The following is a 25,465-nucleotide window of genomic DNA, read 5'->3' on the forward strand; positions in this document are numbered from 1 at the left end:
TTCTAAGTTCTGAAATTAAATACTAGAAGCCTAGCACATGATGCTGTATGAATTCTTCAGGGCTGTATAGGGTCTTTGTGAGGGGTAGGCTGCTGGTGAGCTACTTCTAAATCAGACACACCTCTGGGTTGGGCTATTTTGGAAACTAAGCACTTGATGAGGCTCCAGGCATGGTCTGCTAGGGACAAGGGATTTTATTTTGTGTTTTTTACATGTACTTTGATCGGGTGATGCAGCTGAGGGACAATCTCCTTGGTAAGCAGCAGACTAGGGCTGAGGAGTGCTGACTTGCAGGGAGCCTTTGCTGTCTTCTTTCAAAGTGTGGACTGTTGGCCACCAGGCAGCTAGGTAAGAAAGAAAAAGGGACGTGCTATGGGGGTTCCTTTATTTGAGGATAGCAAACCCTTTTATTTCCGGATCTGGAATGGACTAAGTCAGAAGTTGCAAGGCAAAAAATCCTGGGATAAACATCTGGATGAAATCTACTTACTCCAGCAGAAAAGGTACAGTGCATTTCAGCCTTTTTGTCTTCCCTTTCTTCTGCTGCTCTCTCCCCGTAGCTGATTCTCAGTCTTTTCTCTTAGGCTTTTCTACCAGTAGATAAACTTTAAACAACCCTGGAGCACTTTTCTGTATCAGATTTCTTCTTTCAAGGTGGAATGCTTCTGGAGTTCCAATCTTATCTGCTTTCACAGGTGGGTTTACTAGGTTGCAATTGAATTACCCTGAGTGCAGGACTTCAGTCATAAATGAATAATGCACTTTTGTCTTTCCTGCTTCATTGGTAAAGCTTACAAGAAAATGGAGAAAGGTTTGGTTTGGAGTTTTTTGCTTGTGTTTGTTGTTGTTGGCTTTGCTTGGGATTTTTTGGTTTTAATTATTATTAAGAGTGTGTGGGACATGTACTGCAGTCAGCTGAAATACTGGGTATGTTGCAAGGATTGTGCTTTCTGTATGTCTAAAAGCTGTCTCTACTATGGGATAGAGTGGACTTCGTGTTGTTGCACATTCTGGTGGTCAGTCACTTCCTGGGTTGGACTGCTGTTTCTCGCCCCCGTAGCCTGGGTGTCAACACGTACAGTGACACCTCTTAGACCTTACGTTATCAAGAAGACTGCCTGTGCCTTCACACGTAAATATTGAACCTCGGCTGTTTGTTATTGCTGTGCAGGGTTGCTCCCTCCACACACAGTGGTGCAGGAGCATTCATGGAAATCCAGCTGCATCTGTTTTTCATTGATGCTTGTTGTTTCTGCATGTGCAAACACTGCAGCACTCAAATAACAAATTGCTGCCAGTGCCTGGTAAGATTTGTTTTTTCTTTCCTCACAAAACTCTGAACATCTCTGGGCACAAAAAGGTGGTTGTGTGGGAGAAAATCTGTCTATCTACACATACATACATATGTGTGTATACACACATGCATGTATAGAAGTAAGTAGGAAAGCACCTTAAAATGGACAAATATACATATGTTTTTAAGGAAAGAATTTGCATCTATCATCATCTAGCTTCTAACCAAATAACAAAAGCCTCTTCTATTTTACTTCAGGGAAGTGGGACTTAAATACACTTAAAATGGGAGGGATAGTGGGAACAATAGTGTCTCCATAGAATGCTCATGAAAAGCATCACAGGTAACTGAAAAATAAGTTTTCAGCAGATTCTGTAATATCCAAATAAATGTGTGCAAAAGTCAAAATATATTAATACTTTTATAATTATAACATTATCTTCACATTTTTAAGTCATAGATATTTGGAAGGAGCATCTGGAGGTCCCTATCTAACCTCCCACTTGAAGTTGGACTATTGCCAGCAACAGATCACACTGTTCTGGTTTTGTCTAGTTCAGTCCTGAAAGCCTCCCAGGACAGATATTCTATTATACCTTCAGATACCCATTACAGTGTTGTAGCAACCTCCTCCTGAAAAGGTTTTTCTGCAAATATTCATCCTGAGCCTCCAAAATCATCATTTGATGCTGTAGCCCCTTGTTTTACCATGTGCTGTTACCATGAAGGGTTTATCATAGAATCATAGAATAGTTAGGGTTGGAAAGGACCTTAACATCATCCAGTTCCAATCCCCCTGCCATGGGCAAGCACAGCTCACACCAGACCATGTCACCCAAGGCTCTGTCCAACCTGGCCTTGAACACAGCCAGGGATGGAGCATTCACAACTTCCCTGGGCAACCCATTCCAGTGCCTCACCAAGCTTGGCTCCTTCCTTTTCCTTGCTTCCTTTCAGATAAGCTGCTATTGGATTGCCATCCAACCTTTGCTTGACAATCCTCATTAGTTTTGTGCTGCAGGCCCACAATCATCTTGTGTGTTGCTAATGATAGAGGAAACAGAAAAACTGTTAGGCATATAGACCTTTCTCAGTAAGCTTCTCTTAGAGCAATTTGGTGCAACCCCAGTGCTCCCCAAAACTAACATTTCTGTGTTTCTTTATAAAACTCCATGTAACAACACATGTAGAGCATACAATATCATTGTGAAATCTGGGTTGCATGGGGCACAACTGTTCCCTGCTGGTTTAGGTCTATGTTTCCTACAGCTTTCAACTAACGTTAATTAGTTGTCTGGTATTTGGTCGGAAATTACATAGTGCCAATATATGGATACTCTTTTCCAGAGACGGGCAGGACCATTTCTCCCTGTTATTATCCTACTCTTTCCTTTCCTTTCTTGTCCCCAGAGATACTCGGAGTTTGAGGAGAAAGAAAATGAAATTTTTGCAGAAGACTGGCATCGGTTTTATTGATTTCATGTTCTTAATTATGTACAGAGAGGAATACATACCAGGAAAATGTATGTGGTGACTATGGGAAATACTGTTATGAAATCTTTGCTTCTGTGTAAAAATTGTTGTAAGATGAGGACTTTTACTTCATCCTGTTAAGTTGTTGTGTGGAATTGTGTGGAATTGCAGTGTTGTGGCTTCAGCTTGAGCTCTTCTCAGAGTTAATGGTGCTGAATTATATACAGTAATAAACAGCAGTTAAATTCTACTATTATCATATTGAAAGGCAATGGTAAATACGTTACTACTTAGTAACTACTTTGCTCTGACTACACACAGAAAGTCTGCAAGACAACAATGCTTTTTCCTGTCACATCATAGAATCATAGAATAGAGTTGGAAAGGACCTTAAGATCATCCAGTTCCAAACCCCCCTGCCCTGGGCAGGGACACCTCACACTAAACCGTGCCACCCAAGGCCTCATCCAGCCTGGCCTTGAACACCGCCAAGGATGGAGCATTCACAACCTCCCTGGGCAACCCATTCCAGTGCCTCACCACCCTCTCAGTAAAGAATTTCTTCCTTATATCCAATCTAAACCTCCCCTGTTTAAGTTTCAACCCATTACCTCTTGTCCTTCACTACAGACCCTGATGAATAGTCCATCCTGCAACTGGTGATGATTATACCTGAAAGCTAACTCCTTTTGTTATTCTCACCTTCACTTGAGTTGCTGTCCATTCTCTTTCTTCATGTGTAATAAGTCTTTGAGTCTTATTAGCAGTTGATCTCATAATTAAAGAGGACTTTGAGTTTATTTTGCCTTACTCTGCTGGTTTCTTTCTGTTCAAAACTCTTGTTTTAAACAGTCAGTAGGTCAGTGTAGAATCCCAGAGACAGTGGTCACATCTCATGCGTCTTTTCTAGTATTATCTTTGGGCATATACTTTGGGATCTATACAGCCTAGAGATTACAAACATAAAACCCCAACATAGCTCATAGTCATGGGGAGCAAAGTGATAAATACGTGTGAAAATCCCGGTCTGACACAGGGGAGCAGGAATCACATGCCTGTCACAGTCTAATAGATCCCCTATAAGAGTTGTTGCTTCCTTTCTTTGTTTTAAGTCTGGACTTCAGAGGAAGAGGTTTATCTCCTTGGCATCTAATTTTATAAATTCTACCATACAAAAACTGCACTTTTCATAAAAAATAACTAATAAATAAGTTAGAGCAAGTGGTTACATGGATCAGGAGACAATTACATTATATTTCTTTCTGCTATTGCCTGCCTTTATAACTTTGATCAATAAATAGTCTATATTTTGTGTGTCTCCTCTCTCCCAGTTGTTGCTTAGGGATTACTGGTATCACCTGGCCTTCATGTCATGTTCTGAGGCTTAATCATTCTAATGACATTTGAGTGGTACATTAACAAAAATAAAACCAAAGCAGTTTTGCACAATAATTAACAACACAAAACTGCTTTGAGAAATAATGCATTGGAGGTGCTTGAGAAAATCTATATAACTTGCAGAAAGCTATCATCATTCAAAAAATGTTGCAACAAAAACTTCAGGCCCCTGTTAGTTCCCAGGTTTTTTGTGGCTCTTTACTCTCCAGTGCTAGTTGACATTATTCTTGAATGGTCTCAGATGCACCATTAAAAAAATGAGATTAATGCAAGGAGGTTGCCTTGATGGAAGAGACTGAGCAAGATTCCTGTTGCTTAGTGTGGTAGATAGCTAAAGGAGTAAGAGATAATACTTCCCTATCAGTTTCTTGTCTAATAGTATTGGTAATGAGTAACCTGTTAATTTCCAGAGAAGCTCTGTTTACCATGCAGGAGCTTCAACATACAAGAGGTTCCAGTTAATTTGCTGAGTCTTTCTGTCAGTGCTGAAGAAATTTGCTGACCCTGATTGTCCAAGCCCCGCTACTTGTCTTCTTTTTACTTTGTGCTATTAATTCCCAACTCATTCTTTAGCATCTTGTTAGATGATTGCTTTGATCCTCTTTCTGGCTGGTTTGCTTCCTATGAGCACTCCTCTGCTCTCCTGATGTCTAGCACACATTTACATAAATATACTAGCAGAGGGGAGGGAGAAGATGGTGATTTCATGATGAGGTATGGAGCATGGATATTCTGAGCACTGTAACAGGGAAAGAAAAGAAAGCTGAAATAATACCCTGCTGATGAGTTTATAACTCGCACAGAAAGAATTGCTTTAGACCTTCAGTAACTGACATAGTCATGGGGATAGAACATGAAGCTAACAGATGCCAAACTTAAACTAGAGCAAACAATAGGAAAATTCCCTACAGTGAATGACTCAAGTAATAGAATGTGGGAAGGGAAGGAAAGAAGAGAAAGAGATGCTCTGTTACATCTCTGGTGAGCTCAGTCTTGGAAAAGAAGATTCAGATTGGTTTTTGTCCAGACAGTTCACATGTTTAACATATTTTCTTGTTTTAAAAGAATAATCCCATAAATCCAAATTCTTTTTTTTATAACAGTTTAGACTGACGGACTTGTCATTGCATTCTTTAGCTCTTCAAAAGAACAGGATGCACTCCAAAGGAAGTGCTGAAGAAGCTGTAAATCCGAAAGGGCACGTATTACCAGCAGAAAGTGCTTGTGAAATACTTAACCTTGTTTAAAACTGTTTTACATGACTCCTTCAGTCAGAATCTGACCTACATTCTAACTTCTCTTTGTTTCACAATGAATTTTGGGGTGTTCCTGCCTTTGTCCTCTCCTATATTGAAAAACAATTCACAGCTTCCTGAGCGTATCATTGAATCACCTGTTAAGAATACTGGCTGACAGTAATGCATGATCAAGGTTTACTAAGTGTCCCAACATAGCTATATTACTTAGCTCAGTAAGAAGAACCCAGAAGCACTTCTGGGTAAGTAGTGTTGTGGGTTTCATAGCCCATGAGAACTAGTGGTTAGCTATGTAGCTGTGCTTAACCTAAACTGCTCCTATAAGGCAACATCAGTACTACCTAGCGTTACCAGACCTAACTTACCTGGCTAAATTAGTAGTTTAGTGTCCCTTGGCTCCATAGCTGAAGAAAGGAATGATTTAGAACCAGAGCTTAAGTTAGATGTGCTGATTTATCTTCTCAGAGCATCTAAATAGGTCTCAGTTGAGTAATTCTCTGAAAGCAACACTCTCCATCCAGTGACACAATGGCACTTTGCAGAAATGAAGCATCTACTGTAGGCAGCTCTGTTAAGAGACTAAATTACAGATTTTACCTGCTGCTGCTCTGATGCACAGGAACTAGAGTTGTAAAAAGTAAAATTTATGCTGTGTTTGATGGGTCAAGAATAAAATCGGTTTAATGTCCAGATCTTAAAGAAATTAAAATGTTTTGAAGGATCTAGATTCAGGTGACTTTTTTAGACTTTTTATATTAGTGACTTTGTCTCACTTAGTAGTTAACATTTATATGCTCAGTACATGTAATGTATTAAAAATGAGTTTATAATTATAATCGTGTGTTTTAAATGAGAGTAAAATGGTTCCGCAATCATGGGACAGAAAATTAAATGAGAGTAAAAGCATATGATATAATCATGTAAGTCATGGCCCCTTAAGGCATCGGAGGCAGTGTGCCATGACATTCATCAACACTTCTGGGATCTTTACCAGCTTGCTGTTTGGCCTCTGGTTCTTCAAGCCCCGTTGGAGGTTCCTATAGTAAGTAGAAAGGCTTGACAATTTTGCCCTGTATTTCTAATAGCCATGAATGGTAGTTATTTGGTGTCTCCCTCTTAGTGGGCTTGTAAGGTACTTAGCTGTTTACAAGGGCTTTGGAGAATTTTGTGAGAAAGGTATTTTGTTTGTGTCCTCCCACACTGTCTCTTACTCAATCAATCCTCCTCTCTGAGGTCATTTGAGGGATAAAGGCCTTCCACATAAAGCATCAACATATTAATTATAGCATTGTTTATACTATTGAAACCCCACCTCCTTCCCACTTCCTGCCTCCTGAACCCTGACAGTCTCCAGGAAGACAGTATCTTTCTCAGCCAAAATAATGGCAGAGGTGGCAACCTGCTTCTCTGATACTGACTCTTACAACTTTTGCTCAGAGCTACACTTTATTTTGTTCCTCTTTGTCTGATCCTAGATGCAATGTTCTTATCAAATCATCTTGTAATTAGCAACTAATGCAGCTGACATGTGAGTAAGATAAAGAAAGAATTCTTCCCAAAACAGCAAGGCAAAGAGTGTGAAGGACACATAAAAATACCTTAGAACAGCTCCCTCGTTTGTTCAGACTGGTTCTTTATATTCTGAATGTTTTTATTTCTCCTTTGTTCATTAGTGTTTTTCTAGTCTAATTTCTAGTGACTTAGATAACGGGGCTCTGTTGATGACAGGAAATGCTCCTTTTATGGAATGATAAATATAACGTTTAGTTACTTTTATTACTTGTAGCCCATGCCCATTAATTTACACTTAATTCAGATGATTCCTATTTATCTGTGTAATTCTGATATTTTGTTCCTTTTGTTTTATCTCCCAAGTTCTCTCAAGTGAGCCAGTATCTTTCTGATATAAAATGCACAGAACTTGCACATTTCATGTAGATAAAATCTAGAGACAAAGGCATATAAAATATTTTTTCTTTCTTCAAGATCCTGTTTTTCATAAAAGACTAACTTAAATCAAGAAATACATCTTTCTGTGAGCCACAGAATCTATGCACCTGCTTTCCTATAGCTTTATGGTTAAATTACCCTATACCTAATAAGCACAAGTTCTGAGAAAACGTAATGTGCAATGGGCCATTTATATCCTCTCTGCCTTTTTCTCTGGTGTGGGTTTGCTTGTGGCTTACGATAGAGTTTTTTCATAAGTAACGTACTCTAACATCAGTGTCATTAATAATGCAAAATGTCTATTGCTTTATATAGTACTTGCCCTATAAACTGAAACTAAATTTCCCAAAAAATCTTGTAACTAAATAATACCAGAATACAAGGCGAAAAATCTGAGATATCACAAGGAGAAAGCATTGAATATATCTCCAGGTATATGGTTGGACTAATGTATTTGTTCCACATGCTTTTATGTGTGCGTATGTGTGTGAGACCAACATCCAGTCCATTGGCGGCTGTTGCACTGTACTGAAAGGACAGACTGGGGCTGGTAGGAAAAGAAGGGTTGGCGTCCTCCTCGTTCATGTCAGCTTGAATTTGTCACTGTTCTACTACGTTTCTTAGACGGATTCCACATCACAGATTACAGCATGGCCTGAGCCGTACTAGATAATTAAGAATAAATTAAACATCTGCACTGCAAGACAGCAGAGGTGAGAGAGCATAAAATTTGTACCTGCACGGAGATCTAAAACTGAGCTCACCTCATTTTGAGAGAGGAATTTCTTTCTATTTCATACTGGAAATTCATAAGAGATAGGCTGTTTCTTTGGGTTTGAGGGTGTTCTTAAATCTTTAATTCCTGAACTTGGGCTATTTAGAATTATTTATTCATATAAAAACAAAAATTAAAAAAACCACCCAAGACATCTTTCATAAATAAAAGATAAATCTGAAAATGTTCAAGGATAACATAAACATTTACCCCAAATCAGTAGATTTTGGGTTTTGTGATTTTTTTTTTTTTTTTTTTTTTTTTTGAGTGGCCAACTCGTTATTTTGAACACTGGCAAAACTTATTTGGATGCTGAGCAAGCGTTGCAGGTAACTCTTTGCACCATCCCTTCAGGTACTTACATTGACAAGAATGGCTCCTTCTCCAGGCTAAACAGTCCCAGTTCTCTCAGCCTTTCCACATACGACAGATGCTGTAGTCCTGTAATCATCTTGGAGCCCTTTTGCTGATCTGTCATCAGTAGGTCAATACGTCCTTTGTATTGAAGATCCTAGAACTGGACAAGGGCTCTAGGTATGGCCTTATCAGAGCTGAACAGAGGGGCAGGATCACCTCCCTTCACCTGCCGTTTGCACCAAAGGATCCTGCTGTAGTGAAGTTTGGTGACTGTACTTGTAAATTCTTCATCAGCTCCAAGGGATCTGCAAAGTAACCCGAAGGCTCAAGGGCATTCTTCAACTATAAGTGAACCATTCAGCCTGGCACTTGCTTGATGGCATGCCCAGGACTGGCATACATTTCAGTTCTCAATAATTTCTTGTATTTTCTCAGCGTAAGAGGAAAAAAATAGTGTTACTGAGCTTCTAAATTTTTCTTCATAACTTTCTAGGGTGAGGAGCTACATTCAGAACTCATTCTTTTAATTATACAATTAAAGCATTGTTACAATATGGAGTGAATGCTTGTTGGCACTTTTTCTTTTCCATTCATTATTGGAGTAATTCAGATGCTGTGTGAAAAAATCTACTGGCTTTTACTGGCTCCTGAGCTGACCAGTCTACTGTCAGGAGGGTTATCATGTAGAATCATAGAATAGTTAGGGTTGGAAAGGACCTTAACATCATCCAAGTCCAACCCCCCTGCCATGGGCAGGGACACCCCACACTAAACCATGCCACCCAAGGCTATGTCCAACCTGGCCTTGAACACTGCCAGGGATGGAGCATTCGCAACCTCCCTGGGCAATCCATTCCAGTGCCTCACCACCCTCTCAGTAAAGAATTTCTTCCTTATATCCAATCTAAACTTCCCCTGTTTAAGTTTTAACCCATTACCCCTTGTCCTGTCACTACAGTCCCTAATGAAGAGTCCCTCTCCAGCATCCTTGTAGCCCTCCCGTCAGATACTGGAAGGCTGCTATGAGGTCTCCACGCAGCCTTCTCTTCTCCAGGCTGAACAGCCCCAACTTTCTCAGCCTGTCTTCGTACAGGAGGTGCTCCAGTCCCTTGATCATCATCATGGCCTCCTCTGGACTTGTTCCAACAGTTCCATGTCCTTTTTATGTTGGGGACACCAGAACACAATATTTCAAGTGAGGTCCCATGACCCATCATTTGCTTTTTTCTGTGCCTCTACATGTAGGATATCTAAACCAGAAACATTTTGGAGTTGGTCATTTATTTTTCCTGTCTTTCTCTTTGCTGCCACCATATGGTTAAGTGTCAGTAAATCAAAAGATTATGAACTACCTGGGTTTTTAGAACTACAGTTGCTTGTGACAGGCTTTTTTGCATTCAAAAAATACCTCAGATGGTAGATGTGCATTACTGATCTTTCAGTGAAAACGTTGAAGATACATACTGTCTCAAGCTAAGAACATGACAGCTCTGGAGAAAGGCAGCATGTATTTAACGGCATTCCTTATCAGCCACTTTTTCTTGACTATAGGATCTGGGAATCCCCACTCCTCCAGGCTGCCAAAGAGAACAACCTCCCAGCCATTAGGAAACTTCTCACTGATGGAACATGTGATATCTATCAGAGAGGTAACTCAATTATTTGCGACAAATGGTTTTCTGCGGAAGCAAGAGTCTGTTACAACGAGTAGAATAGTATGTTTGTTAGTTTGCTGAAACATTTGCCTTAGCAAACTCAAACTACTTAACTCTGTGTTAGCAGCTTTGCAACAAAGTGAGTTTTCCAACTTGGAGAGCTCATCAAACCCTAAAGGAATGGGAAGATTAGAGGTTTACAGCTTGAACGGGCCTTTTTTGTGGAAGCACTGTGTGCTCATCCCCTTCATGCCTCAGACTGCTGTCACTTACAAAAACATGAAGTCTCTGTTCAGCTTTTAGGTTTTGATGGAGTGAAGGACAGAGACTGTAGTTTTGAGGCTGTTACCATGTCATATGTTGAGGTGGCATCCGGCAGTACTCAAGGAGGGACTAGCACTCCCACAGTTCTCAACCCCAATATATGAATTTCTGCTTTTGTCAGATATAGTTGACTGTCTAGAATGACTCACATGCTTCTCCTACTGTTTCTAGGTGCAGTGGGGGAGACTGCCCTTCATGTAGCTGCCTTGTATGATAACATGGAGGCAGCAGTGACTCTGATGGAAGCAGCTCCTGAGCTTATCAATGAGAGGATGACATCAGAGCTCTATGAAGGTGACATCTTAGGGAATGAAGATGGGCAGGATTCCCTGCAGGGGGAGAGAGGAAGTATTACCTGTGCTTTTAAGAAAGCAGCTTTATACTGTTCCTAATTCAATATAGTGCCAAACAGTTACAAAGCAAAGCCAACATACAAATGGCTCCTGACCATTTGTGGAAGGTGGAATTATATTAAACCCAAGTATGCACAAGTACAAACATGCATATGCGTAACTGCCAAACCCTTAACCACATATGGGCCTGTTTGCTACAGCAGGATTGCAAGGAAATGTACATTTTACTTTCTAGCATACTCATTTGTAACAGAAGGCAACTTTACCCATCTCTGAAAGGAGAAAAAATGGGGTTTTGGTTGACAAAGAACAGGATTGAAAAAAATGTGGCCAATGCTTTTGAGTCTCATCTGAGCCACAGTTTTAAAGGATGGTTCTGATTGACTACTCAGAAAGGCCAGACAGAATCTTGAAACCACTAAAAATAATAATGGTGGGGCTTTAAAACTTCTAATACCTAGTTCGAACGATTAAAATAAGTCTTCTATGGGAGCTTTGCCTTGACCTGGTCTTTATGTCCCATGAAGGGAAGCATAATCAGTCACACAGCTTTCAGTGTAATTTCTGGAAGAGTGTGGCATGTCTTGTTTTCCCCCAGCAAAAATCTAGAAGGTGCATCCTGTTGGCATATTTTCTTTTTTGGCAAGTTGTAAAGTCAGTTTTCATGAATTCATACGAAGAGCTAAGTAGAATGGAATCACTGGAAAAGCTGTAGTTCAACCTTTCGCACACAACAGGGATAACTTCAAAGCTAAATAATATAGCCTCTATGAGTGCGGTCCCAAAACCTTAGATTTACCATGACTGAAATGTGAACTGCAGGCTACTGATCAGCCTGAAGCTGCTTTCTTGGAAGGCAAGGTTTTATTTCTGTGTCTTACAGGCCAGACAGCTCTCCACATTGCAGCAGTGAACCAAAACATCATCTTGGTGAAGGCTTTACTCAAGAGAGGAGCTAATGCCTGCACAGCAAGGGCTACTGGACACTTCTTCAGGCGCAGATCCCAGAATCTTTTCTATTTCGGTACAGTCGAAAGGTGGAGGGAACCAGCAGAGTGATGAGGGATATATGGGGGGCTAGCTTTAGTCCTCATCTAAACTGCTTGAGTAAAGACTCGTGTCTCCAAGTGTCATCAAGCACGCATCTTTTAGCAGACAGTAATGCTCCACTTGTGTATGTAAATACTATAGAAATATAAATATATAAATCATACAAATTTAAATATTTGCATGTATGCAAAAATATATATTGCATTTAAATAATTTAATTTCTTCCTAGCAGCATATACTGCAATTTACTTGTCAACCTTCTTGTGAAGGTAATCTTCTGGAAAGAACACCTCTTTCTTTTAGTGCTGAGGGGGGAAGGCATCCTTTCCTTTCTGAGTAGAATGAGGAGTGGGGCAGGAAATTTACAGGTTACCTGAGGTAACTCTTTGTTTCATATCCTCTAGCTTGGTAGCATGGATAGCTTTCCCTCATCATACTTTAACCTCCTCTGCCTCCTGGAGTCTTAACGTTGTTTCTCCCCGTTCCTTTCTTTGCAGGAGAGCATGTTTTATCATTTGCTGCTTGTGTGGGAAATGAGGAAATTGTGCAGTTGCTCATTGAAAATGGAGCTGATATTAGAGCTCAAGATTACCTGGGTATGTGCTGTGGGGCTTACTGAATTGGACACAGTGTATATGGATGTTTTAAATCAGATTCTGTTATCTGTGCATGCACATATTTTTCTCTCATTACAAATGGCTGAGGGATGAGGGATGTGAGGAAAATTAAAGCCATCAGTCAATTGCCAGTCTTGCACAGGGCTGGGCAATTCTACATATTTTATTTGGTCTGCTTCCTTCATAGGTAATACTGTTCTTCACATCCTGGTTCTCCAACCTAATAAGACGTTTGCCTGCCACATGTACAGCCTGATACTCTCCTATGATAGGAACAAAGAGGGACCAGGATCACTTGAATTGATTCCTAACAATGAGGGGCTAACTCCATTCAAACTGGCTGGAGTTGAGGGTAACACTGTGGTGAGTTTCTGTGATACAGATGCTTCCATATAAAAGAGAAATGGAGAACTTGAAATGACATCATCCGGACCAAGGGAGTCTGTGCATGTTCTTAGGAGGCAGAAGACACATAACAAATCCCTTATAAGAAAATCCTTTGTAAGAAATTTCTTTATCCTAATGAAAGAAATGAGTACTTAGAGAATAACTCTTTTGACTCAATTTTTGAAGCATTTGAGTTGAAAAGGTGTTAACATAAAGATACACCCACCCCCCCCACCCCACCCCCCCATTAGTTTTTTGGAAAGCCTAGCTGAAATTATTATCTTTGTTGAGATTTCATTACCCTAAATGTGACCCATGGGAAACTTATTCGGGTACTCACAGACATTTGTTAATAGACAAGAACTCAGTATTTAATGTAAACTCTCGCCCTTTCCCTTAACAAGAAGACAAAGGTGTTTAGTGTTACCTCTGTAGATCTATGAAGGACAGGATCACTTCCCTTGCAACACCTCTTTCCTGATAACTTGTAGAAAAGTACAAAAGGGTGGGTTTTTTTCCTAATCAATGTATAATTCCATATGAAATCTATTGTCAGGATGTATAATTGTGTTAAATAATGTTAGCAGTTTGATTAGAACTTAAAATAAAAAACACTCATCCTTTACCTCAAGCGTGAGCTAATAATCAAATGGGAATCAGAAAAAGTTCTTCAACTTCTTAACCTGTTGTAATTGTTCCTGAGAGATATGAGAACTGCTACAACTGCCGAGTTCAAGGCAAATCCATTGTAACTAAAAGGTTTTGACAAGTTTGTTCTCATTGCAAATACACTATATACTGGAAAGTTCCTGATATCCTCAAGCTGCTTCTTTTCTTCTCAGATGTTTCAATACCTTATGCAGAAGCGGAAGCACAGTCTTTGGTCCTTTGGCCCCTTGACCACTGTTCTCTATGATCTCACAGAGATTGACTCCTGGGCTGAAGATCAGTCCTTCCTTGAACTCATTGTCTCAACCAAGAAGAGAGAGGTACTGTGGGCACCACATACGTTTGGTGTGCAGACCATGGTGATTATAAAAGAAGAATGATGACTTCGAAGGTTCAAGCTTTTTTAATAGTACCAAGAGCAAGGATTTTGTACCATGTGCTGCAGGGAATACATAAAATGTATTAATGCTTATTAATGACCTGGCTACATCTGATGTATATACATCTGATTTATATACAGTTTTTTCTGAGGTATAAAACTTGAAGATGATTGAAAGAACTTAGCATGAGCAAGATACAGGAAATGACATTGTGTGATTCAAGTAAATGGTTCTCTCTTTCAGCAGGCTCAAATGTATCAGTGACAAGTACCTCTACAGTAGCTCTAGCAAGTAGCTTTCTGTAACTGTGATTCTGATTAACTCTCACAATGTCTCTCTGAGACATGATTGTGTTCAGAAATCCGAAACTCGAGTGCATGTTAAAACCACTCATTCTCTTCATTTAATGACAGTAGGCAAATAATCTCTGCTGCAGGCTTCAAAAGTTGTAAAGGTATTACTAAAAATTAAAGTAGCAAATGTAATGGCAAGCTTAGGCAGAACTCTAAGACTTTCAAGGGACACCATCCTACCAGTTGTAATCACTTTAAATAATACTAATAGGACAGGAAATGAACAAGAAGACACTTTAATTAGTACAGTCCTCCCCATCCCGTATTATTTCCATCTATCGAATCTTTTTTACTTGTATGCATTTTTACTTTGCTTATAAACAAACACCCTTATGGCAGTTAATTCCTTCTTTCTGTCTTTCTCAGGCACGCCAAATCTTGGACCTAACACCTGTGAAGGAGCTGGTGAGCCTGAAGTGGAATATGTATGGTCGTCCCTATTTCTGTTTCCTGGCTTTGTTCTATATACTCTACATGGTCTGCTTCACTATGTGCTGCGTCTACCGACCTCTGAAACCCCGAACAGGCAACAAAACAAGCAGCAGAGACAATACAATCTACGTCCAGAAAATGCTGCAGGTACTGTGTCTATAGGAGTCAGGGCCCCATAGGCAACATTAGGCAATTCTCATCTAACCTACTAAACTGGAAAGTCCAAGTCTTTCCCAGTTCCCAGCTATTGCAGCTTTCCTTCTTTCTGCCAGCTGACCTTTGTCAGCGAGAAATATGGTGTACTATCTGTTCTCAGTTGCTGGACCTGGTCTGGTTCCTGTGGCCTGATCAGTCCTAGTCATATTTATTTCACCAACAGTGGGCCTTCCCTTCATCCGTCTTCTTTTTTAATTTCCTTTCACTTCCTTTAAAATTCAGTTTTAATTTCCTTTCACTTTTTTTTCAGGAATCATACATGACATATGAAGATGAGCTAAGACTAGTGGGGGAGCTAATCACGGTCATTGGAGCTGTAGTAATTTTGATCCTTGAGGTAAGAGAAACAGTGAGCTCTATAGTTTTGAGTTTCATCAGGACAGATTTTACTTACTAAATAGGCATGTGATTGTGCTGACAACTTGGCAAGGGTTATTTGCTTAGTCTAAGTGCTTTGATATAGGTCTATCGAAATAGACACTGCTAACAGTATCTGTTGGATGAAACAGAGACTGTGATAATGTAAGACTCCAGGTGTGGAAGAAGCAATCAGAAGGATTGGCTGCAATCTCAAATACTATCTGTAGGGTAATGCCACTGTTCTGTTAGCACCAGCTGTGGATCCAGCTGAATCCCAGCTGTTGCATTGGATTATTAGAGATTCTCCACCTAGCACCGCGAAATACTCATGTGTTTAAAGGTGCTGGATGAAGTGATTTCTGTGCATACACAGAAAAGTTTGTATTTAATCGGAGATCAGTGACTGTGTGGATCTGTAACAGGAGCCTTACTCAGCCAGAGTTCAGAGGTGGAGGTGTTTAGGTGTCCTCCTTGCCGTGAACTCTCATTCTCTCTTTCTCAAACAAAAGGCAAAGTTATTTAAATGAAAACAAATACCAACCCTACTTGATTTTATTACAACATGAAAAAGAAGACTGAATCTTTTACATGCGAAAACTCAAATGATGGTGCCAAGGATAACTGAAACAATACAGGACTTGTAAACAGGTTTTTCTTTGCCCATATCTGTTCTGGAAGGACAGGTCCTTCTTCCTGTGCTGGTCATGACTCTAGAACTATACTACAATTAACACAGTAAGAATCAGAACAAACTCAAGAAGCTCTTCTTGTCTTAGTTTCTGACTCTCAGCTGTTTGTCTGGTCTCTTGTCAGTAATCTATATGAGCTTCAGGCTCACAGCTCTGTGCTGCAACATCTCTCTGCCACATACTGAAGTCTCTTGATCTGCCCAAGTGTTCTTAGATTTTCTAGCAATCTCTGTCCTATCACAAGAGTGGTCCACCTGACTCAGTCATTTTTTTTTAAAGTAATATAGTAATCAATCTGTGCATCAGCCAAGCAGATGCAGCTGGTCCCAAGATCCTGTGAATATTGGTGATAACCATGACATTTTATAGTATAACGGAATTCATCCGAGTCCTAAAGTGAATAGGATGTCTCTCTTAGATCCCAGATATCCTTAGAGTTGGAGCAGCAAAATACTTTGGACAAACCATCCTAGGAGGGCCTTTCCACATAATTGTGTAAGTACACTACTTTTGAAGTATCTCATTTTCTCCATTGCTGTCTTTTGCCAGATAAGTCACTTGCTCCATTCTTTTAGAGTATTCCTTCTCTTTATTTGTTCTATTGGCTCAGCTGCTGTGTAGGGAGCCAGTAGACATGTAGAGTTGACATGTAGTGCTGAGAGTTCTTTGCCTCTGGGGCTGGTGGCTGTACGTGCTCATCTTGGAATTTTTGAAAATGAAACAAAAAGGAGGGTAAAATTCCTCCACTGAAATTTTTCACTGTCTCTTCTTCCTTTGCAGCATCACATATGCTTGCATGATTCTAGTAACCATGGTGATGCGTCTCACCAGCACAACTGGTGAGGTGGTGCCCATGTCCTTTGCCCTGGTGCTAGGATGGTGTAATGTCATGTACTTCGCACGAGGCTTCCAGATGCTCGGACCCTTTACCATCATGATCCAGAAGGTATAAGACAAATAGATATGGGCTTGTTACATCATGACCCCTCATTGCAGATAGACTGCAAAGGACTAATGTTAATGGCAAATGGATAAGCTCTTGTTTGCGCAGATGGTTTGGGACTTTCACGTTCTTTCTTTAGTGCAGAAGTTTTCTTTAGTCCACTCATAGTCTTAGAATCTGGAAAATGGTTTACATAGGATTATATTGTGACTTGGTGGGACAGTTGGGCCTTATGATGGTTCTGTCTTTGTTCTACAGATGATATTTGGAGATCTCATGCGCTTTTGCTGGCTCATGGCTGTGGTGATACTAGGCTTTGCATCAGGTGAGTTTACAAAATTAAACTGGCAATATCATAGAATCAACCAGGTTGGAAAAGACCTCTAAGATCAACAAGTCCAACCTTTATGCCCGGACTGCCAAGGCCACCACTAAACTATGTCACTAAGAGACTTATCTACACAGTTTGTGAACCCTTCCAGGGATGGTAACTCCAGCACTGCCCTGGGCAGCCTGTTCCAATGCCTGCGCAACCTCTGGGGAAGAATTTTTTCCTAATATCCAATTTAAACTTCCCCTGGCACAGCATGAAGCATTTCCTCTTGTCCTATTGCTTGTTACTTGGGAGAAGAGACCAGCCACCTCCATGTGGCCAACACCTCCGTCTTAGTAATGCCCTGCCATCTTCTTCAGTATGAAGTGTGTGTGTTTTGATTTGTTCTCAGGTCGTCCTCTGAGTTAGCTGGCAAAGGTGATGATGATGTATACCCTCTATTTCTTTGAGTATGGTCACTTTTCCAGTACTGATTTCTGCTCATGCAAGTTCAGTTTTGAATTCTTTCTCTTTCTAGGGTAATAGAAATTAGAAGAATCCATACAATTTCACACACATATATAAGTCAAGGTTTACAAACATACTGCATTTATGATACTTGTCTTTGGAAAATGAGATTAACATTCATGATTTATTATGCCCTTGAAGAAGAGAAAATCACTATTTTGAGAACAAAGGCAATAAAATAATTCTGAGTAATTCTAGAATGAAGTCCAATGATTCTAGTGAGAGATTTGTCTTTGTTATGCTGGGTACTGCGCTAGCATAGAAACACATGTAGCTCCTTCCCAGACAACTTTTTGTTGCCAGCATCCCTTACAGGACCCTGTTGTTGCTCTTGGATTGTGATTCCTGTTGTTTAAACTTTCTCTCTCTTTTTTTCTCCTATTGCTGTCCTCCAGCTTTTTACATCATCTTCCAGACAGAGAACCCTGAGAACCTTGGACAGTTCTACAATTATCCCATGTCCTTGTTCACCACCTTTGAGCTTTTCCTCACTATCATTGATGGCCCTGCAAATTATGATGTGGATCTGCCTTTTATGTACAGTGTGGTATACTTTGCCTTTGCCATCATTGCCACGCTCCTTATGCTCAACTTGCTAATTGCCATGATGGGTGACACCCATTGGAGAGTGGCCCATGAACGGGATGAGCTCTGGAGAGCCCAGGTAATCTAGCTTAGGTGGTAAAGTGTTCACTTTTAATAAAGAAGGGGAAAAGTTGTCCAAGAAGAATGTGCTAGACAGTGCAATTACTCTGCCTTCCATGCTCTAAAGAAGGTACTTTAAAACCTTTCCCTGGCCTTCACTTTTCTCAGGGGCTAATACAATAAGCCATGTTCTTTTAATTCTGTTTTACAGCTTCTGTACATCATCCACCAAATTTCTTTTATCCTTTCTATGACTCTGAAGTGATTAAATTCAAGACTCTTCTCCACATCTTCCCATGTGAAACTATCATACAGTATGCCTTTGCTCTGTGGGTATTCCTACCTTATTTCAAATAGCCACTAGAAACCCATTCAACCTTTTTCGTCCATCCTGGATCTTCCTAGCTCTTTGGTTGTTACACATGAGCTCTCTTGTTAAATAGAACTATAGTTGCATCCTTTTTTACAAATCATATTCTGTGTAACTGAGAGTTTAATTATAATTATAGGGATTGACTGAGGTGGAATAGAATGCAAGGTAATGGTTGCAGTAATATCTTTAGATCCATTAAGAAAAGTTGCCCTAACTCTTGCTCAAAAGACAAAAAAACCCAACCAGATCATTTATATGGCTGCTCAGCAGGAAACCCTTTTCTGTGGGAAATTAGTAAGTCAAATGGTTAAATGTAGTTGCTGGCCACACTGGTAAGTTCTGACAACAATTAATGCATATATAAATACCGTTCTGTTGCTTACAAATTAATTACCTTACTCTTTGTCATCAGGAAAGATATTTAACAGTGTTTCAAGAGCACCATTGCTTCCTCAAAACATGTCACAGCTGTGACTAAAATAGTGAATTGCCCTATAATAAAGAGTGTTGACCTTCATTTTTTTCATTCCATATGGAGCTGTAATCAAGTATGGTAATGGGTCAGCACTCATGAAACTGTTCATTTTGAAGGAGAGTTTTTTCTAATTCATCCAAGTTCTTTCCTGGTTGTTTATTCGGTTGGTTGATTTGGTTGTTTTTTTTGTTCTAAAGGTTGTTGCTACCACTGTCATGCTGGAGAGGAAACTGCCACGGTGTCTCTGGCCTCGCTCTGGGATCTGTGGCCGGGAGTATGGGCTAGGGGATCGATGGTATCTCAGGTGAGTTCTGTTCTAGTGTGTGCCTGTAAGGATCCTAGAAGAAGAATCCAGGGTGTGGATGCTAATAAGAAACATGACAGGGATGAAAGTCTAAGAGGTAATTGTATGATAGTAGCTGCTAGCACTGTGCCTATAAAAGATTTCCTGTTCCTGTGTAACTTTTCTGGGATGTCTAGGTCAGTAGGCATATTTCTGGGAGGGGCTTGCTGCTTGTGGCTGCTTGGTTTTGTTGATAAACTGGCATATTTCTACCTCATTAAGTTCATCTTTTTAATCCTCTTACAGAGTTGAAGACAGGGTTGATCCCATCAAACACAAGATGATGCGGTATACAGAAGCATTTAAGGCTCAGGATAAGGACAACTATGACAAAGGTTTGGAAAAGCTGGAAATCAATAGGGACATCCTGTACAAGAAGGAACTGCCTGCTCTCTCATTGTCACGGAGCACATCCAAGACTAGTTCTCACCGTGGCTGGGAGATCCTTAGGCGTAACACGTTCCACCAGCTTCATGAGGAGGTTGGACATGGCATGGAAGAGGAGGTCTATGATGTCTAAGAGGCCTTTTCTTTTTTTAACACAACACAGATCAGTTTTACCATAGCAGTTGTCTTCTCCAGCTGTTCATACATGTTCCAGCATGCTACTCATATTCAGCCTTGAAGAACTCTGCTGGTGCAGAGTCCATGAACATTTCATGGAGTCTACGCTATGATATATGAATGCCATCTTTTCTCTCCTACACTTACATGTTTCTGCTTTTGCACTGATATTTGCACCATGCTGGTGGATTTGTTGAGCTAAGGTCTGTGGTATTTTTTTTATGCCTTGTAATGCCCTACAGAAGCTAACAAAAGAAGCCAGCATTTACAAAGAAGTGATCAGTAAGCCTTCTCCCAGTCTGTTACGTACAGTATAATCTCTCCCTCCAGTTTCGCAAAATTCCAATGTTCTCATAGGAAAGAGGACTGACTGAAGTTCTGCTTTATGGTTTGGTATGAAACTGAAAAAACCTCTGTAACTAAGCTCAGGAATGAAAGTAGTTACTGACATTGTGATGATTAAAAGGACTGTAACTATATAGCTGGCATTCAGGGCCTGAGAGATTTTGCCCTCTGAAGAAAAGCAGTCTCTACTAGCTGCATTTTCAGTACTACTATCTTAACAGGACTGGTTTGGCTTGAGTTTGGTTTTGGTTCGGTTTGCTTCTTTGGGTTTGTGTGTGTGTGTGTGTGTGTGTGTGTTATTTTGTTTGATTGATTGTGTTGTTATATGAATGCACTTTAAGGTTTTGAAAAGAAGTGACGACAGCTGTTCCTGGGAGGATTCTGAAGTATCTGAAGTGGGAACTTCTTTTCCTAATGAGAGCATGAATGATGTGGTTAGGTGACTTTAAGCAATGTGACATTTCAGCAGAGCTATTAATCTCCCAAGTGATCTCCCAGGTGATCCAAGTGATCCCAAAGCTGGTCTTTCATTTTCTGTGGAAGAGAGGATTCTGAACCATAGTTCTCTGACTGAGCCATGAAGGCTGCATAGTGAGCTACAATACAGCACTGGAAGAAATGAAGAGGAAATGTTGGATAGATGACTAAGAGCTCTTGCAGAGGCAGTTCAGAATATGGTGTGTGCCATCTCTGCCTCCAAGAGTCTGAAACTATCCAATAAATAACTGAGTCATCCATACAGCTTCTTTCCAGATGATGCTGTGCCAGTTTGTCATCTGTCTACAGCCACTTTAAGAAAAATGGATAAATATTCAGGGAAATGGACTGTCATTTCAGGGTTTTCTTATATTCTCAGAAGTGTGGAGTTTCATTCCGATAGCAGAAGTAAATGGAAAGCAATCCATGGTCTTCACATTTCCTTTCCACAGGACTAGTAACAGAAACTGTGTTTTTTAAGAAACCAAGGATTATTACCTAGCACAAGACTTTGAGCCAAATCCCATTGTAAGAATGAAAGCAGACAATGAAAATGCTGAATCCAGTGGATTTCTGATTGTATTGAGATATCACAGCAAGCATCTCCTCCATCTCCTCTCTTGCAGCTGCTGTAATGAGCATCATGATCTTTGCAATTATGTGGTTTTATTTAAATGCCCTGTTTCTCTTACTTGAATGTGTGTTTATGCTCCAGTGGATGACTGACAGGCTGTCTCTCTGGAATGCAACTACATACTTTGAGTTGACTTGTTTTGTTGAATTGAAAGTTTTGTCTGGTCTCGCTCACTTAGGTATTGTCGGTCCTTCCCAAAACCTTTGGGGTTTGTACTGATGGTCTCTGGAGACTGGAACAATTTAGTACATTAACCAGAACTGTGAATTGCTGCTGTAATTGTAGATGAATTTTCTGTCATAGTGAACAGGAAATAGCAGGAAGACGAGGACTGATGGCTTCCCCTTCCTTCCTGGCCCCCAAGTACGGTAGTCTTCTCACTGGTTTGAAAACCTGGAGAAATACAATTAAGATGGAGCTGTATATAGCTGTTTCTACAAAAGGACTCCTCTTTGTGACATAATAATAATAATGATAATAATTTAAAAGCTAGTTTGAAGTATAAGATCTGTAAGCCCTGGTGCTGATTTTGTGTTCTTCATTGCCATGAACAACATGAAGAATTTTGATCTTGGAACTGAAACCAACATATTGACATTGCAGGAGGCAGAACAGAACTCAATTGTGCTACATCTTTATAGATTTCTGTATCTGCTCCCCATAAAAATAAAGGAAAAATCCAGTAGCAGATAGTTTTAAGTAAGTGTTTTGTCTGTAATGGCTTTCAAAATCCTTGCACAGAACAGCATTGGAACTATATGATTTCTTTTCTGTTTTTTGAGTTGCCCAATGTAAATAAGGTAATCATAGAATATTTTGGGTTGGAAGGGGCCTTTAAAAGCCATCATGTCCAATCCCCTGCAGTGAGCATGGACGTCTTCAACTAGATCAGGCTGTTCAGAACCATGTCCAACTTGACCTTGAATGTCTTCAGGGATGGGGCATCTGCCATCTCTCTGGGCAACCTGTGCCAGTGCTTGACCATTCTCACTGTAAAAAATTTCTTCCTGACTGCTATTTGAACTTGGTTTCCAGCTTCCTGAGGTGATGCATATTAAAAAAAATAATCCTGGAAAAAGACCTTATACATAAGGAGACAGAATATTTTACCAGTAGTAAATAATTCCCCAGACGTCTTCTTGATGATGTGTGGTGCAGAATGTATTTGGCATAATTTGTTAAATCTGGAGGATAAAGAGCTATAGAAGAAAATGTGAGGTGAGAAAAGCCAGCAGATATTATAGGCACACAAGAAGTTAGAAATATTAAATATATATGTAGAATAGCTACTGTTTTCCATTAGGACATATACACATGAGCTGCACCCATGTGAACTTCAGATGATGAAGTAATAGCAGACACTCGACTAACAGGAGGAGCTGGAAGCCACTGTACAGCAGGGAAGTCATGACATAATTGCCATCACAGAAATGTGGTGGAATGATAGGCATGATTGGAGTGCTGCAGTAAATGGCTACAGGCTCTTCAGAAGAAATAGGCAAAGAAAAAGAGGTGGTGGGGTTGTGTTGTATGTCAGGGAGTGCATTGACTGCCTTGAACTCAATGTTGTCAGTGAGAAGGTTTAATGTTTGTGAAGATCAAGCGGAAGGCCAACCAATCAGATACTCTGGTAGGAGTCTGTTTATAGACTACTCAGCCAGGATGAAGCTACAGATGTAGTATTCTTCAAACAACTGGGAGAAGTTTTGTGATCACTTGCCCTTGTTCTCGTGGGGAACTACAACCTAACAGATGTCTGCTGGAAGTGCAACAGCAGAGAACAAACAGTCCAGGATGTTCTTGGAGGGTGTGGAAGATAACTTCCTAACCTAGCTGGTGAGTGAGCCAAATAGGGGAGACTCCTGGTTAGATTTGCTGTTGGCAAACAGAGAAAGACAGTGGGTGATGTGATGGTTGAGGCCCTTTTGGGCGAAGCAATCACAAAATGACTGAATTTTCAATCCTTGGAGAAGTCAGGAAGAAGGTCAGCAAAACCTTCACCTTAGACTTCCAGAGGCCTGACTTTGGCCTTTTTGGAACGCTGGCTGGCAGAATTCCTCAGGAAACATTATTGAAGGACAAAGGGGTCCAGGAAGGCTGGACGCTCTTCAAGAATGAAATCCTTAAGGTGCAGGAGCAGGTGGTCCCTTTGTCCTGAAAATCAGCCTGGTAGGAATAGACCAGTCTGGCTGAACAGGGAGACAGTGCTGGAACTCAGGAAAAACAAGGGAATCTATCACCTGTGGAAGAAGGGACTGTCACCCCATGAGCAGTACGAAGATGTTGTTAGGTTATGGAGAGGAAAAGATAGAAATGCAAAGGCAGAGATGGAACTAAATCTGGCCACTACCATCAAAGATAATAAGTACTTTTTCAAATATATTATCAATAAATGGAGGGCCAACGAGAACCACCGTTCTCTTCTGGACACAAGGCGTAACCTAGTGACTGAGGATGAGTAAAAGGCTGAGGTACTTAATGCTGCCTTCGCCTCAGTCTTTAACAGTCACACCAGCCTGTCTCAGGGTACTCATAAGTCTCCTGCTCCACTTGGACATATATAAGTCTATGGGTTCAGAGGGGTTCCACCCAAGACTGCTGAAGGAGATGGCAGAGGAGCTCACTAAACCACTCTTCATCACCTAGCAGCAGTCCTGGTGTAGTGGGTAGGTCCCAGGGGGTTGGAGGTTGGGCAACATGATGTCTTTCTAGAAAAAGGGCAGAAGGAAGACCTTGGGAACTACAGGTCTGTCAGCCTGTGTCAAGTGACAGGACAAGAGGAAACAGCCTCACGGTGCACCAGGGGAGGTTTAGACTGAAAAGAGGGTGTTCAGGCATTGGAACAAGCTGCCCAGGGCAGTGGTGGAGGCACCATCCCTGCAAGTGTTCACGCACCATGCATATGAGAACCTCAGTGTCAGGGGTTAGTGGCAGCCTTGGCAGTGCTGGGGGAATGATTGGACTTGATGGTCTTAAAGGTCTTTTCCAACCCAGTTGATTCTATGATTCTGTTATTCTGTGATTTGAGCTGCTTCAATGCAATCTGGCTCAGACTTGGAAACAGCAATAACTACAGTTACACAAAAGCAAAGCACTTTTGCTGTGATATTCTGCATGAATGTGCACGTCAGGATTTGCTTCGAGTTTTTGCATTTTGTGATGCAGTCATATCCTAAAATTCTGAAAGTGGTGTTGCTCCTTGCTGTTGCAAGGTGTCTTTTCCCTCCCTCTTAACAATATTGCAATGATTTCAAAGTAGATGTTCCTTCTTTCCTTGAAACTGCTAACCTCAAACTGTCTTCTACATTCCTGAAGCAACTTCTGAGTTTATGATCTTTAATGTGATAAGAATGAACGTTTTGATCCAGTTACTTGTAGTAAGATGAGAAGTATTTTCCTAACAATAAAAATATTACATACATGGAGTATCTTGTCTGCTTCTTTGTGTCTAAAAAAAATGTCATGGGCCAATTTTTGTATTTGTGTCTCTGGTAGGAATCACATCATACATGAGTGGAAAAATTGGATTGCCATGCTTGCGTCCATGTTAATTCTTTTTAGCAATCTCCTTCAGAATTCTCTTTATACAAAACTTGCAGAGAGTTTCAAATACTGAAATACTTGTCTCTAAATTGAAGAGACATCAGTTTGACAGATGGACCACTCAGTGAATAAAGAACTGGCTGGACGGCCGCACACAAAGAGTTGTGGTCAATGGCTCAATGTCCAGCTGAGACATTGGAGCTGAGACCAGTAACAAGTGGTGTCCCTCAGGGGTTGGTGTTGGGACCGGTCTTGTTCAACATCTTTGTTGGTGACATGGACAGTGGGACTGAG

General features: G+C 40.6%; 1 protein-coding gene across 1 annotated transcript; it reads left to right on the forward strand.

Annotated features, from left to right (window-relative positions):
• Window positions 1–372: 372 nt before the first annotated feature.
• LOC308219351 (transient receptor potential cation channel subfamily V member 6-like) lies at window positions 373–20,128 on the forward strand (the record flags this gene model as incomplete). The annotated part of the gene is made up of 15 exons (XM_080614186.1): window positions 373–503; window positions 10,055–10,152; window positions 10,654–10,776; window positions 11,719–11,859; window positions 12,383–12,481; window positions 12,690–12,865; window positions 13,732–13,878; window positions 14,658–14,870; window positions 15,190–15,276; window positions 16,407–16,483; window positions 16,769–16,934; window positions 17,190–17,256; window positions 18,168–18,436; window positions 19,463–19,569; window positions 19,855–20,128. The coding sequence occupies 15 exons, from the start codon at window positions 373–375 to the stop codon at window positions 20,126–20,128; spliced, it is 2,175 nt and encodes a 724-aa protein (XP_080470312.1).
• Between the last annotated feature and the right edge of the window lie 5,337 nt (window positions 20,129–25,465).

The sequence above is a fragment of the Psittacula echo genome (assembly GCF_963264785.1).
Source record: "Psittacula echo genome assembly, chromosome: 3".
NCBI classification, from domain to species: domain Eukaryota; kingdom Metazoa; phylum Chordata; class Aves; order Psittaciformes; family Psittacidae; genus Psittacula; species Psittacula echo.